Source organism: Pongo pygmaeus, chromosome 22, assembly GCF_028885625.2.
Source record: "Pongo pygmaeus isolate AG05252 chromosome 22, NHGRI_mPonPyg2-v2.0_pri, whole genome shotgun sequence".
Taxonomy (NCBI): domain Eukaryota; kingdom Metazoa; phylum Chordata; class Mammalia; order Primates; family Hominidae; genus Pongo; species Pongo pygmaeus.
This window is the reverse complement of record NC_072395.2, coordinates 44,037,368-44,054,012: the sequence shown is the minus strand read 5'-3', so window position 1 is coordinate 44,054,012 and position 16,645 is coordinate 44,037,368. Positions and strand designations below refer to the sequence as shown.

Below are 16,645 nucleotides of genomic sequence, written 5' to 3'. Positions count from 1 at the left end.
GCCAACATGGTGAAACCCTGTCTCTATTAAATGTACAAAAATTACCTGGGTGTGGTGGCGTACACCTGTAATCCCAGCTACTCAGGAGGCTGAAGCCTGAGAATCGCTTGAACCTAGGAGGAGGTTGTCACAGTGAGCCAAGATCGCACCACTGCACTCCAGCCTGGGTGACAAAGTGAGACTCTGTCTCAAAAAAAAAAAAAATTATATATATATATATATGTGTGTGTGTGTGTGTATATATGTATATATGTGTGTATATATGTATATATATGTGTATATATATGTGTATATATATATGTGTGTATATATATATGTATATATGCATTCTCATTCTGTTTCTTTCTCTCACTCAATCACTCGTACACACATACACCATATAAGGAACACAGATCTCTTTGGAGCTCTCCATTTCACTTTATTTTTACCATTGTTTTGATGACCACGAATACCCGATGCATTAGAGCAAGGCAAAGAACTCTGTGATTCGCCAGCTGAACATATATGCATTGCTTGAGGAAGGGAATTTCCATCTGACCTCTAGGGCGGCAGATTGTGTAGTTGTGTTTTGTGTTTATAATCTGTAATTTCATGTACTTGCTAAATTGCGAGCAGCTTTGTGTACTTTTGGCTCCTTCTCAAAAATTGCTGTATGAGTAACATGGTTTTAGTCTATCCAAGTCGACACCCACTTAGAATGTACTGCACCTTAGCACATTTGCTAGGGAATTAAATGTTAAGTCTCAGGTTCCAGAAACTGCTTTGTAAAACCTTAGCTGTGTTGTTCTTCTCTTGCTTTGTCAGCTGTGCCCTTCAATTGCATTCAGAGCTATAATTCAGTCAGAGGCGTTTGTATTCTTTATAAATAGATTAGCATCATCATTCAGATAATTAGGGGTAGATTTACATTTTTAAAGAAGCCTTAAACCAATTTCTGGAGTTATTAAAACTGGCATCCTGATTTGTTCTGCTAATTACAGCTCAGCTCTTGTTCTCCCATACAGCTCTTAAATCCTGTTTTTTCAGTAGTGGTGGGACAAAGTGCTGTGTTGAATAAACTTACAAAAGGTTTTCAGTTTTTGACTCCAGATCTATTTCTCGGAGACCCGGACACCAGTTTTTAACTTAGCCAAATCTCAGTTCACCTATTCTGCAAAACAAAAACAAAAAAACTAGGATAGAAATTCTCCTTTATCTCCTTGTCAGAATATCATCCATTGAGGACGCATTTTTATGAAGGGAACTTGTGACCATCTGTATTAATACCAAACCCTGAGCATCGAAGTGGCTCCCTCCTCCTACTGTACCTTGCTAGATTTTGGAAAAAATAATTTTGCTTTCTTCCTAAAACTTTTATGCTTTCATTATTTTCTTCAAAGCCACTGGGCGCAGGCTCCCTGAGAAGGTTACTGTTTTACTCTTCCATAATTCATCTTCGGACCCTCTAATTTCCTTCGTCTCAATGTCTGTGATGTGTGTGTACTTTTCTTTCAGGGGGGCAGGCTATTAAAATTTGGCCAGCTGAAGATGGGGATGAGAGAGTTAGTTACTCTGAAGTGTTTTGGTCAGTGGTTTTAAAGAACATTGAAGTCCACATGTTCAACTCTCTGTTCCTTTCTTGGGTTTTTGCTCACTTTGTCAGTGATACAAGCCTGGGTGTTTCAATATGTTCCTGCAACTTCTCTTTTCTATGAGGGGTTTCATTTCAGCCAGAACAAGTCAGGCGAGCCTGTTGGGTGTCTGTTCCTATTTGTTGCTTTAGCTCCTGTGGAAGATCCTGGGCAGGGAATTTTGCAGTCTGATTTATTAGGCACTCTTATTTTCTTTCGCTCCTCTCCTTGTCATTTGACCCCTGGGATTTTTTTTCTCCTTGGGGTTGAAACATTCTTCAATTTAGTCTTTGTCCAGAAATTTTTTTTCTTCTTTTTAGTGGGGGAGGAGGAAGGAGGAGGTGTGAGGGTAACAGGGCTGGATAGATTGGGGAGCTACAATTGAAGTAGCATTCACTGAGAAAGCTTCCCATAATGCTGAGTGATTTGCAGTAATTAACTGAAGGGTCCTCGCTGTACTCTTTGAAAGAAGGTTATCATTGTTCTTGTTTGCACAGATGAGCAGAATGATAGAGTAATCAGGTTCAGGCCACAAAGGGAGGCATTGTCTGGGCAAAGATCATTGAGAAACTCTTGAGCTCTGGTCCAGCAGTTCTTCTGCCAGCCCTTTTTCTAAATCCCTTTGCTCATTTTGAGTCATTATTGTCTTGGGGATAGTGGTTACTTTTGCAGTGTACAAAGCCCCAAGCAATTTAGAATACTGCTTATAAGAAACTTAAGTAAAGTGTTTGTTAAACAGGCTAAACTAACTAGTCAGCTGATAACTGAGAATATTTATGGGTGTATGAATTTCTCTTTCATGCTGTCTTTGTCCGGAAATTGTAAACTGAAGAGTTTTCTTTTTTCTTTCTTTTTTTTAAATTATACTTTAAGTTCTAGGGTAGATGTGCACAACGTGCAGGTTTGTTACATATGTGTACATGTGCCATGTTGGTGTGCTGCACCCATTGTTGTCACCATGTTATATAGGATATGCTTTTGCTTTGTGGTATTTATGTATTTATTTGTTCAAGCAACAAATATATGTAAGTGCCTGGCATCCGTCAGTTTTATCCTTGTAATTAGGACTATAGTGAACAGCACAGAGATCCTGTCCTCTTGAAGCTTATATTCTTGTGGAAGAGAAAGGTAAGAAATAAGTAAACAATTAACTAGACACGGTAAGTACAGGTATTGCTGTGTGTATGAAGAAAGCAAACGGTAATATATGTCGACGTATTTATACAGCTTCCTCTATGTATGTGTCACTATTAATGACTGGATTTATTTATAAAATGACTATATGACTGTGAGGCCAAATGGACATTTTTTTCCTCTAGAATTTAAAATTTTTTAACACCATTTATTCAGTGTTGACATAGTCATATGAGCATATGCATGTCTGCATGTTATAATTTATTCCTTTTACAACCTTTGTATACCTTTAACTGAGAAAGTGATGAAAATAGAGAAGAGAAAATTTTTACATATTTTACAGTGTGTTTGTCTTGTGATTTTGTTCCCTGTGACACCTCCAGTGTAATCTTAGATTAAGACCTTTCTCATGAAAATTCCCACCAGTGTCTTGGATACCACATTTTTCTATGCCCTGATCTGGGTTTTTTTTTTTTTTTTTTTTTAACGTGCTAAGCTGAGAAAATGCAAAATGCAAGACCTCTCAGCTCCCTCATCTTCCTATTTTAGTTTGGGTCCAAAAACCTTCCCTCTAATACCCTTGTAGAGAAACTGTTTTGATTCCTGTTTTTAATGTACGTAGGGTCCCCTGCCACCCATGGGGCTTCTGCGGTGTTTACATTGTCAATACTGAAGCCCCAAGACAGGCATGCCTTCCAACCAACATGCTGACTGCTGGGGAGGCCCCTCATGTTACCAATAGTGCCTCATCCCCTGCATTGCTGCCAATTGGCATCTGTCACATCGGGAGTTGCCTGTGTGGGAATCTACAAGTAGGTTCCAAGACATTCACTTCTGGCAACAAAAGAGTGGGTGGAGAAGTTTCATTTCAAGTCTGACTCGCTGTTCCTCCTGCCACTCCCTTTTTTGAAAGGCGAGCCTGTGGGTGGCCCATGGAGACCTTCTGGCAAAAGTTCCCTTAAGTTCCTGGGACTTTGCTTGCCACCTGTAGGATAAAGTTCAAGCTTGAATGTTTTACCTGGGAGGACTTTCTGGAGTCCTTGTGGAGATTCTACTTGAGCAATTATCCTGGTGACAGATTTACATTTAGGGTGTTCCCTTGTGAAATGCTTCTCTGGGATCACACCACTGGACTCCAGCCTGGGTGACAGAGCGAGACTCCATCTCAAAAAAAAAAAAAGAAGTGCTTCTCTGGGTTGCTGGCACATTGTAATACCTCGACAGAGTTTAGCTTTTGTTTAACAAAAAAATACAAATTTTCTTTCCCATTTACCTAAACATAGGACATGTAAGTGATGCAAGTCTGGTAAGGTGCCTTCATCTTCAGTGAGCCCGGTCCCTTTTGTCTTGTTATTCTGCCATCCTTGAAAAGGCTTAGGTAGGGACATCCTAGACCACAACACAGAGCTTCCTTTTATCAGGAAAAAGAAAACAGATAGGATAGCGGAAAGGATAACAGAAAGCCCCCTCGCATTGAGCACAGTTCCTGGAAGTTGCAAATAGTTTTTTTGCTTATATGCCATTGACCAGAACTTAAGCCCAATCCATGCCCTACTGCAAGGAGAATAAGTTGTCTTGGACTTAGTGGCTGCATGCTCACTTACATTTGAGATTCCCCACCCACCCGCTCCTCACTTTTTTTTTTTTTTTTTTTTTTTTTTTAAGAAAGAGTCTCGCTCTGTCACCGAGGCTAGAGTGCAGTGGTGTGATCTCAGCTCACTGCAACCTCCACCTCCTGGGTTCAAGCAATTCTCCTGTCTCGACTTCCCAAGTAGCTAGGATTATAGGTGCCTGTCACTGTGCCCAGCTGATTTTTGTATTTTTTAGTAAAGACAGGGTTTCACTATGTTGGCCAGGCTGGTCTCGAACCCCTGACCTCAGGTGATCTGCCTGCATCTGCCTCCTAAAGTGCTGGGATTACATGCATGAGCCACCGCACATTGCCTACATTTGAGATTTTTCTGACTAAGATGGAATAGAGAATAGATATTGGGGGCCAATGATCACTTGTCTGATTTTAAAACGTGATTTTATATATCCTAAGAAAACAAAATAGTAGAGATTGGTAATTTTAGATTTAACCTGGAAACCCAGGAACCAAAATCTGTTGTTTTTCCACTATTGTTGCTGACGCTTGAGCACCATTTTTCAATAGAATGCAGAAACAGCTCTGTAGCATTTGGAGAGAGAGCCTGGCTCATTTCCCTTGCTGTAGTTCAAGGCTGTGACCAGAAGGACATGTCATTTTTGGAAACAGAATATATATTTTATTCTTATATTATGTATTTTTGCTGATGATTTCAAACAAGGCTTGAATTTGCCAACTTTTCATTTCCATTCTGAATCCATGAAGGGCTCTCGAAGTCCCAATATGTCTGGGTCACGGATTGAATACTTCGGGCATTGGGGTCAGGGTTGGCTGGCATTGATGGAGGAGGGTTTTTTGAAGAGTGGGACTTACGGGGACCTCAAGGCACAAGTGGGTGGTCCTGACACATCTCCCTCGTGGCTACTTGTCCTTGTCATCCTCAGGTGGCAGCACGCACTGGTGAAACTGGAGTGAGAAGACGTACTCAGGCCATGTCCAGATCCGCGAGCAAGCGAAGGAGCAGGTTTTCTTCTCTGTGGGGTCTGGATACTACCTCCAAAAAGAAGCAGGGACGCCCAAGCATCAATCAGGTAGGTTCTGGAGCAGATGAAAAGCGAGCCCGCACAGATCGCTTCTGTGGCCACCTCGATTTGTGATGTGTGTGTTTCTTTAGTGAGGCTTAGTGTTATATAAAATCAACTAGTTGGCACAAAGAAGCTAGCTGTGCTAGACACTTTTAATAGATAATGCATACCCATAACATTGAACTCTGCTATTAGTCTATCACCAAGCTGCAGTTTCCCACGTACATCCTTTCCAAACCCTCATTAATTACAGACCTACTCAAAGTGCACAATTCATCCTGAGTCTTCAGGAAAAAGCAGGGCTCTGCAATGAAGCCAACTGGGCACCTGTGCAGTCTTTTTTTTTTTGGAGACAGAGTCTCACTCTGTCACCAGGCTGGAGTGCAGTGGCATGATCTTGCCTGACTGCAACCTCCACCTCCCTGGTTCAAGTGATTCTTCTGCCTCAGCCTCCCGAGTAGCTGGGACTACAGGTGCCCGCCACCACGCCTGGCTAATTTTTGTGTTTTTAGTAGAGACGGGGTTTCACCATATTGGCCAGGCTGGTCTTGAACTCCTGACCCTCATGATCCACCCGCCTCAGCCTCCCCAAGTGCTGGGATTACAGGCATGAGCCACTGTGCCCGGCCATGCAGGGTCTTTTTAAGCTTCCTCTGGCACTGGATGAAAGGCAGCCTCCAGGGAATTCTGATTATTCTCTGCCCTTGACTTTTTGGAGCTGACATTAAATGGGCAGATCCTCTGCCTACTGGCATGAGGAGCCAGGAATCTGAGAGAGCTCGCCCACTGCCACAGCCCCCTTCTGCTCAGGTCCAGGGGCTGGAACGGGATCTCGGTATGTCTGAGGGCGCAACATAGCCTGGTGCCATGACAGGTGTCCGCTGACCATGTACAGCCATCCAGTTCTTGCCCATTAATTTGACTTCTTCACTCGCCAAGGCCAGTCTCCTGCTGGGGTTACTTCCGTGAAGCTCACTCTCTGTTGTTATTGTCTTTGTTGTCCTTCGGCTTTGAGAAATGAGTAGCTCCAGAACTGCTTGTTTAGATTTCAGGGACTAAAGGAACATGAGCATCTGTAGTCTTTCAGAAGAAGAATGTCCAGTTTGTGGGCTGCAGTGGCTGGAAAGTCAGGCCTTCAGCATTTTGGAGGTCATGACTAAGACTGCTAGTTTGACCTCTTCACCCCGTGCCCTTATGCAAAGTGAGAAGACGTCATCGACTGACTTGATAGAATGATCTCTCCTTGTTTGCTCTGACAGTTCCAGCCATTAATTTACTTAAGAAATGAATTTTAGAAAAGAGATTAGTCCTGAAAGCTGATGCACTGAGTCCCTTAGCTGACTGTGATACTCATTGGTTTTTTTTGTTTTGTTTTGTTTTGTTTTGTTTGTGATGGAGTCTCACTCTGTCACCCAGGATGGAGTGCAGTGGTGCAATCTCGGCTCACTGCACCCTCTGCCTCCCAGTTCAAGTGATTCTCCTGCCTCAGCCTCCTGAGTAACTGGGATTACAGGCACTCACCACCACGTGCAGCTAATAGCTTATTATTTTTATATTTTTAGTAGAGATGGGGTTTCACCATGTTGGCCAGGCTGGTCTCGAACTCCTGACCTCAAGTAATCTGCCCACTTTGGCCTCCCAAAGTGCTGGGATTATAGACGTGGGCCACCGTGCCTGGCTGATACTCACTGTTTTAATGTGGCATTTCCCTATCCTTGATAGAACCTGCAGAGAGCAGATGGGCAAATGCTAAGTGAGTGTGAGACTGAAGCAGTTTCGCAGTTTGTCCTGTGATCTTTGGGGAGAGTAGCTCATTGAGCTTGCTTCCATGTGTTTTACTTTTATGTAAATCTAAAGAAAAAACTGTGGAGAAAAGTCAACATTTCATCAGAAAAATCACATAAGAGACTTGATGGTTCTCAGTTAAAACCTGCAAAAGGAGGACATGAATGATCAGCATTTCTCTTCTTTTTTGAGACAGAGTCTCACTCTATTGCCCCATGCTGGAGTGCAATGGCGGGATCTCAGCTCACTGCAATCTCCGTCTCCTGGGTTCAAGCGATTCTCTTGTCTCAGCCTCCTGAGTAGCTGGGATTACAGGCGCCCGCCACCACGCCCAGCTAACTTTTGTGTTGGTCAGGATGGTCTCGAACTCCTGACCCTGTGATCTGCCTGCTTCGGCCTCCCAAAGTGCTGGGATTATAGGCATGAGCCACCGTGCCCGGCCCATTTCTCTTCTTCTTTTGGGAGTTGGTGGTGTCATTGTGTATGTATCTTCTGCCCCGAGAGATGGCTCAGCCCACTGCGTCTGGACTTCACAGTTTGGACTTGTTTTCTAGCAAAACCCTTTGTTCATGTGCTTCTGCTTGATTGGCACCAGGTTATGTTACCGCCCATTTCTACTGAAATATATGACTGAATTTAAATGAATTCAAGAGAATGTTTTAACATTTTTCTAAAATCAAAGCACAGTGTAATGTCTTAGAAACAATTCTTGTATTTTTTCTAAAAGTATGAGTTTTTAAGAACCTTTTGCTTAGCCATAAACATACCAGTAGGAATTTAGTCATTAATTCTATAATTTGAAATGGACAAAAATTGTTTTTTTGGCCAGGGGTGGTGGCTCATGCCTGTAATCCTAGCACTTTAGGAGGCCAAGATGGGAGGATTCTTTGAGGCCAGGAGTTTGAGACCAGCCTGGGCAACATAGCAACAACCTTTCTCTACCGAAAAAAAGTTAAAAACATTGTATGTTTTTGTATGTTTTATTTGCATGGAGGAAAGTCTTTTTCTTAATTGTGTACGTTATCCTGATACTACATTCTTGTTTTAGGGATAATCACAAAATTCCTTATGTCCATGAGTTTCCTTACCTAGTGGCATTGTTACCCTATTCTAATTTTCATGGTATCTTTAAGTTAGCAGGATTGATTACATTTCAAGGAAGAGACAATTTTCTATTTTTTAATTAAAAAAACCCCTATGTTGCCATGTTGAGGTAAAAAACTGCAATATTCTCACATTCTACTTAAGAAAGTATTACAAAGCAAGCAGAGTTTTACTTAAAAGTATCTGGTCAGGTATATGAGGCTATAGGAGAAATGTTCATTGTGAGTTTATCTAGCTCATTGCTTTTGCTAGTTTCTTTTCTTTTATTTGTATTTGTATTTTTCTTTTTCTTTTTTTTTTTTTTTCTGAGACAAATTCTCAGTCTGTTGCCCAGGCTGGAGTACAGTGGTGTGGTCTCAGCTCACTGCAACCTTGACCTCCAGGGCTCAAGTGATCCTCCCACCTCAGCTTCCCAAGTAGCTGGGACTACAGGAGCATGCCACTATGCATGGCTAATTTTCAAATTTTTTGTAGAGACAGGGTCTCACTCTGTTGAGCAAACTGGTCTCAAACTCCTGGGCTTGAGCAATCCTCCTGCCTCAGCCTCCCAAAGTGCTAGGATTACAGATATGAGCCACCACGCCTAGCCTATTGTCTTTCTTTATTTTTTTTGAGACAAGGTCTCCCTCTATTGCCCAGATTGTAGTGCAGTGACGTGATCTTGTGATCCTCCTGCCTTAGCCTCAGGAGTAGCTGGGACTACAGGTGCCCACCACCATGCCTGGCTAATTTAATGTAATTCTTTTTTTTTTTTTTTGTAGAGATGAGATCTAACTATATTGCCCAGGCTGGTCTCAAACTTGTAGGCTCAAGCAGTCCTCCCGCCTCAGCTTCCCAAAGTGCTAGGGATTATAGGCATGAGCCACCATGCCCAGCCTATTTTCTTAAAGTAGAGATGAATTATCCAGATTTGAGAGCAAACTTTTTTTTTCCAACTGTCAAAGACGTAGGAAAGTGATCTAGATAGAGGGATGTGTTTTTCCAGGTCTGCTCCCATAAATTATTGTACCTGCTTTGGGATTTGATGTAGGAGTATCTGAACACGTGTGTAAGATTTTGTCATAGCCATGCCCATTTCCTTCCCCCTTCCTACGTTTCGTTTGCCCTGTTGCCCAGATTCCTTTTTAAGATGGTACTTTTGTATATGCAGGTGTTTGGAGAGGGAACCGAAGCTGTAAAGAAATCTTTAGAGGGAATATTTGATGACATTGTTCCAGATGGCAAGGTAAAAATAAACGTGTGTTTTCTTTTCTAAAAGTACCGCAAGTGCATCAACATATACATGGTGCAGTGTTGTCTTGAGCTACTAAAATTAAGTAAACTCAATATTAAAAACTGAAATGATCAGTTTTTAAAAGTTATGTAATAAGTCAACAAGAGATGGAAAATCATTTTATATTTAAAACTGAGTGGTAGAGGGAACATTCTCCTGCTGACATAACATTTCCCATACTTACCATTTGATGTGTGAGTTTCTAACTAGAATGTAAGAGGAAATGTGGGTTCTGAATAGCTGAATATTTTATGCCATTGCCAATTTCTTTCCATGTACAACTTCTCTTCCCAAGAGGTGTGTTCTTACGACCCTCCCTCTCCGCCCACACATGCTGTTTTGCTCCCATTCGTTTCAAAGAACTGTTCTGATAGTGTGTTCTTTAAAAAATGAAAAACAACAAAAACTCATTTGCCTCCCAAGTCAAGTATTCAGTTAAAGATTCGACCGGGTGTGGTAACTCATGCCTGTAATCCCAGCACTTTGGGAGGCCGAGGCCGGTGGATCACGAGGTCAGGAGATCGAGACCGTCCTGGCTAACACGGTGAAACCCTGTCTCTGCTAAAAATACAAAAAAAAAAAAAAAAAAAAAAAAATTAGCTGGGCGCCTGTAGTCCCAGCTACTCGGGAGGCTGAGGCAGCAGAATGGCGTGAACCCAGGAGGCAGAGCTTGCAGTGAGCGGAGATGGAGCCACTGCACTCCAGCCTGGGCAACAGAGCAAGACTCTGTCTCAAAAAAAAAAAAAAAAAAAAAAAAAAGATTCACAGACTTGCTTCAGCCTTGTGCTTGGATTTAACCGGGGCTTTCAAACTGCTCTGATTGAAAGCTCATAAAAATACTGGTTTTTTTTTTTTAATTGGCCACTTTTTTCAGCCTCTAAATAAATAGACGTCTCTCGTTTCCAAGACCTTAGTAATGATAGTGGGATCCTGTTTGTGTGGGGGATGGGGGATGGTCTGATGTTGATAATGTGACCTTGGTGTGATCCTCTGGTTCTCGGGCTCAGAATCAATATGACAGAATTCAGCCCTCAGTTGCCATGCAACCAAGTAGTGTCAGTCAATCAGTGGCTCAGCCCCATGTTGTAGATGGAGCTGAGCTTCAGCATCCAGAGTGCCATGGGGAGTTCTGCTGTTGGAGGGGGAAGAGAGAAGAGTGGCCATGGGAAGGCCTTTTCTTTCCTTCATACCCGAACTATTCATGAATGATACTATCCTGGATATGAAGGCCACTGTCCTTGGAAATACTCATCCATGGCCACTGTCTGAGCATCTGTCTCTGATGAAATTTGAAGAAATTCAGTTTTGGGGCCTATGTGCAACCCAAGCATAGTTTTGGATGTTCACTTGGTCGTTTCTGAGGTTGGCCAGTTCATCCTGCATACCATTATTAGTCCACATTTAATACTGAGATATCTTCTCTAGACCACAGAACTTGGAAACTGCAAAAGTTTTTCCATTGGATTTCTGTGTAGCATTTTTGGTTTTCCATTTTTGCAAGATACCTCTTTCTCCCACATCCTGGCTAGAATGCCTTGTTCTCAGAGTGTTTAGATGCAAAACTTGGGTTGATCCAGTGCTAAGGAGCATTTATTTAATGTGGCACACTGGAACAGAGTCTTGATATTCCAATTATAGTTAATGAGATTTAGGTATGTTGATTGCTTTTTGACAATTCCTTCCCTGGAGTCCAACTTATCTGCTAAAGCAACTCTGTTCAAAGGCGAGGCTGAAATTATCTTCCCCAGTTGGATTTAGTTTAATGGCTTTTACGAAAACGTTTCCCCCATTCTTGGATTCCATTCTTCTTTTGAATGGAGGTTATATTACCACCTCTCAGCCTTCACTGGGAAATTTGTTCCTTCTTGTAATTTGCTGATACCAGCCTTGTTCTTGGTCATCAGTAGATACATATTTACCAACTAGTGGCCTGGTTATAAATCAATAATGAAGGCCTATTACTTAGCATGTATTGAGCATCAATATTATGTTTACATTGCTGAAATCTAACATCATTCTTTCCTTGCTTATTTCGCGGGGCTCCTAACATTGTATCAATGTAAGGAACGTAACATTGTATCAATCTAAAGAACATCCTCTGCTTCATCTGCTTAGCTTGCTTAGGTTTAACCCAGCTGCTAAAGGAGGACTTCCGACCCTTCTCCCACATTCACAAACTTCATTCCACTGCCTGGTCCTCAGGCAGAGTGATGGAGAGGATACAGTGATGGCAGCAAAGGAGGCTTGTTTTTGCTACATTGTGCCATGATGTTATCCGTCAAGTTCTTTGACCTCCAGAAAATGGAATTGTCTCTGTCCCCGGGTCGTGCTGAAGGTCGAAGGAGAGCACAAAAATGATCCTGTCTATAAATATAAATATGTAGTGCTAAAACATTATGTTTTTGAAAAAAAAATGATTGGGGCTTCATCATTGCTTTGAACTGTAAAGTTCTCATGGCAGATGTGCTTGCTGTGGGAATTCCCTGCTTGAAACTTGAAATGAGTTTGTGGAAGAAATAAGAACCATAAAGCTGAGCTGAATGGTGACTGACTTTCTTTCTTTCTTTCGTTCGTTCGTTCATTCGTTCGTTCTTTCTTTCTTTTTCTTTTCCTTCCTTCCTTCCTTCCCTCCTTCCTTCCCTATCTCTCTCTCTCTCTCTCTTTCTTTCTTTTCTTCCAAATTTTGATGCCCACTGACTCATGCCATGATCACCTATGGATGCTGTGGGCCAGGTGTGAAGCCTGCCTCACAGCTGAAGTTTGAAATCTCCCCATTGCACCATAAATCTGCTTTCTCAGTAGTTTCTCTCTCTCCAAGGGTTCCCCTGCCTCCCACCACTGCCTCCACTTCTGCCCTGGGCTGTTTTCATGGGTATCGGTGATTCCTGTGTGCAGTCTGGGGATCTAGGGTTGTCAGAGCTCCACTGCTGCTGCCCTGCTAACTTTATTTCTTGTTATAGAGGGAGAAAGAAGTGGTCTTACCTAACGTTCACCAGCACAACCCTGACTGCGACATTTGGGTCCACGAGTATTTCACTCCATCCTGGTTCTGTCTGCCCAATAATCAGCCAGCCCTGACGGTCGTCCAGCCAGGGGACACTGCACGGGACACCCTGGAGCTGATTTGCAAGGTATGCAGCTGCTTTGGGTTGTTTCTCCAAGAAGAGCAGAATAGGGTGTAGGAATCTTCTAAGGCACATGTGGAAACCCAGAGCCATGTGGCAGAGGAAGGTGCTTAAAACACACCTCCCTTTCATTTCGGAGCAGCATTGCATTCCTTTGTGATAATATTCAAAATTATATTAGTGAATGCTTCACCTTTGGGAGGAGAGGAACTCTTCTAAGTAGCATCTTTCAATGTGTGTGTTTGATAGATTTCTAGTGCACGTATCTCATGCTCATTGCAAACCTTTTAGAAAATCTAGGTAAAGAACACAACAGAAAATTAAGGCCACTCTTATTCACGAAATCCAGAAGTAACCATTGTAAACATTTTGGCATTTGACCATTCATTCTTTTTTCCACACACATACAGATACATGTGTTCAATGGCATCATATTATAGGTACTGTTCTGTCACCTGCTCTTTAATCAGTAACCGATACACTATGGGCATCTTTAGAATTGGGGAAAATGGAAGGAAATATAAGTTTGGCCTCCATTGGTGGGAAATTCTTCTTTTGTGAACACAGAATTAGCCTTTTTAGAAACATGACAAATGATTGAGCTCCTTTTCTCTACTTTCACCTTAAACCATGGGAGAAATGCCTTGATCTTTTTCAAAGTGAACCTGGTTTCATTTTTCCCCCTGAAGGGCAGCCAAGTGAATGGTCTTGAGTGAGGGGAGAGAGAGGAAAGAAGAACTTTACTTGCATGCTTGTTTTTATTTTTACATTATGAATAGCATTAATAGTTCCATGTCGTAGTCGTATCAGGTCTGAGCCTGAGAAAGAGCTGAGACTTTGCCATTGTACACATGGAGGAAGTGAAGCTCAGAGGGCCTTAGCTGCTTGCCTGAACTCACATCACAGTCAGTTGCAAAGGAGAGACTGAACCCACGTCTCGCTTCTCTACAGCTGGGTGCATCCTGCAGTGCCGGGTGTCCACAAGAACTCTCAGAACCTGGGTTAGTCTTCAGGAAGAACAATCAGTAAGGCTCAGAAGAATCTAGAATATATTCTTAGGGGAGTGAATTGGTCTTCTTTGGGGAGGCTAAAAAAAAAAAAAAATGAAAAGCTTTTCTATCGCAATTTTATCCTAGAAGAAGTTGGATGGATAAAATGATGTTTTAAAGATCTCATCATTCAACACAATGTTTGTAAATACTGAATGACTTTCACTACCTCCGCAAGTACCTCAATTTTGTAGTTCTACTATCAGCAATTTTTGTATTTTTAAAAAAAGCAAATCACAGATGGCTTTTTAAAGAAAAAACATGGCTCTTCATATGAATCAGGGAAATGGACAGTCCAGCTCAAATTAGCCTCTTAAAATGTCTTATGTGTGTGGAGGAAAAATAGAAGAATCACTTGTTTTGGGCCATAACCAAAGTCAGCCCTGACGTGGATGTTAAAAATAAATGATATCACCTCTCTGTGTGCTTTGAATCTTTCATGTATGAGGGTTCTAGCTTTTGGAGATAATGGTATCTCAGTTCACAATTTTTTTATGTTAATTATTTAACAAAATTGGTCTGTAGAGGATTTCTGCATTCTTTTATTTATAATTAACACAATTCTTTAGAGACCCGTTAACATTCTGCAGAGCTGAAGAGTTATTGTCAGATCTGCAGATGAAGGTGTTAAAAGTAGAACTTTCTGGCTTTTTTGTATAAGCCCAACTCTGGAAGGTGTTTCCAGAGGAATAACATGGCTTTGGAGCATCCTGTGCACATTGGCTTTAAACTCGATCAGGAATCAAAGGTTAAGCCAAAGTTTTCCAATTACCATTGATTGGTGGAAGATTGATCAGTGAGTGAAGCAATGAATGATTGGCCCACTTTACGTATGTTTCAAGCTTTTGCTTTGGAAGAAACTAGGGGAATGAAGAATAATATTGTCATTGCCAGTTAGAGACCACATCTAGATAATGTAGTGGACCTGATCCCCTTTAAAGTGTTTATTTCTGTCAGCTGAAAGGTTTCTGATGGCATCATTAAGGTACAAAATCCCTTTCTCCAACAGTAAAAGTTAGTTCTGTCCAATTTTCCCTGGGCCTTCAGGTCTTTTTCCCAAGACATAGAAATAAAAGCAAAGACAACATGGTGTGGAACAAGCTTCTATCTCATGAGTGTATGCCGGGCGCGGTGGCTCACGCCTGTAATCCCAGCACTTTGGGAGGCTAAGGAGGGCAGATCACTTGAGGCCAGGAGTTTGAGAGCAGCCTGGCCAACATGGCAAAACCCCATCTGTACTAAAAATACACACACAGAAAAAAAATCTCATGAGTTTAAAACTGGAAGACTTGTGTGTGCATTTCAGAAATTGATGGTCTTTGGAAAAGCACCCATGTAGGAAAAGTGATATAGTATGCTCAGGGCCAGGTGCCTTCTAAAGCTTGCTTCTTCCTTGGAAAACACCTTATTGTAATTAGTGGATCTGATTTTATTCTTAAGGGGGAAGGAGATAATGGGAAAAACAGTGCCCCATGTTATTAACAATCTTATATAATGGCGAATGTTTTTTTTCCCCATCAAAAACAAAGATGATTGTAAAAATGCCTGTCTTTTGTTTCATTATTGTTATTCTCAATGTTTGGTGATAGATGCTTTCTCTAATATTTAATAATCAATCTGTTTCTTCTGTCTCTTGCATTCAGCTCATTCTCTTTCCTATTCTATCTGATCCACATCATTTCACATCAGTTTGCCATCTGCCATCTGAGCACCAGTCAAGTTCTGGTATAGTAAATGTTTCAAGATCTTCATTTCATGTACAATTCATGTCAGAGATGTTACTGGAATGATTATTGCTAAACATAGCAGGTAACCATGTTGGCCTATAGGTTTTGGATATATTCTGATTGTTACAACTACAAAAATAATTGCAACATATTTTCATTCATTTATACCTACTGATATTATTCACATATGACCATGTGTCAGTTTTATTTCATGCTTTTACTACATCAGCTATGGCTTTGGATATGCTATAACCATTGGTGTTTAAAGAAAGAAAAGGTTACTTTGAAGGGGAGGGAAAATATCTTTAGAAATTCTACAATAGCACTTTGTGTGTGTGTGTATGTGGATACATATTTCTGTATGCAGTGACTACATGTTTGTATTTCTGTGTGCAGTAATTGCATGTTTGTATGTCTTCTAGAAGTTTGAAATGGAAGAATATGAAGAGAAATAGAAGAGCAAAACATAATGGATTAGGAGCTCTAAGGCAGTAAATTCTGAGACATGTTATCTATTTTAATTGGTGCAAACTATTTACTGAAAATATCTACATTGTGTTTTGCTGTTTCATCCTTTGCAATAGTCATAGTAAGATGCGAATTTAAAAAATTATGCCAACTAAACTAAAAATTGTTGTACCATAATACTTAGGGTATAATTTGCGGCTGCATTGCCTCAAAATGAATCAAATGCTAAGTAACTTAAGTACATGTATATTGGAAAACAAATTTATACCATTTAAATTTTTTCCTAACTGAATTTTCCTTGAATGTTTTACAAGTCTCAATTTTCTTTTGAATTTTCACTTGAATGTTTTATGTCTAAAGCAAGGCCACACATTTAGAATTACTATGTTTAAATATTCATTAACATTTGAAATTCTTTTGCACAAAGATGTATTCTGAAGATGGTTAGTTGTTTGACTTGCTTTGATATTGACTAACAGGTATCTAAGGAGCATAAAATTCTTCTTGATAGTTCTGATGATCTGATTTAATTAATTCATTAGGATTTTCTTTTTTTGTTAGACCAGCCATGTTTAACAAGGGCTCATAATTCAGAAACTTTTACCAAAATAGTAAGACACACTGGTATATATTTGATCCAATGTCCTGTTTTGAGAGTAACTATTTACTGACCAAAATTAGGGCTCTTAAGTTACAA

The 16,645-nt window shown here is 40.9% G+C and overlaps 1 protein-coding gene across 11 annotated transcripts in view; it reads left to right on the top strand.

Annotated features, from left to right (window-relative positions):
- Positions 1 to 16,645, top strand: part of TIAM1 (TIAM Rac1 associated GEF 1) — a 485,833-nt gene that overhangs the window by 380,472 nt on the left and 88,716 nt on the right. For all 11 annotated transcript variants that reach the window (XM_054468477.2, XM_054468475.2, XM_054468478.2 and 8 more), the window contains 3 exons: positions 5,277 to 5,423; positions 9,457 to 9,531; positions 12,540 to 12,710. In XM_054468477.2, coding sequence (XP_054324452.1) covers positions 5,277 to 5,423; positions 9,457 to 9,531; positions 12,540 to 12,710 — 393 coding nt within the window. The remainder of the gene's footprint in view (positions 1 to 5,276; positions 5,424 to 9,456; positions 9,532 to 12,539; positions 12,711 to 16,645) is intronic.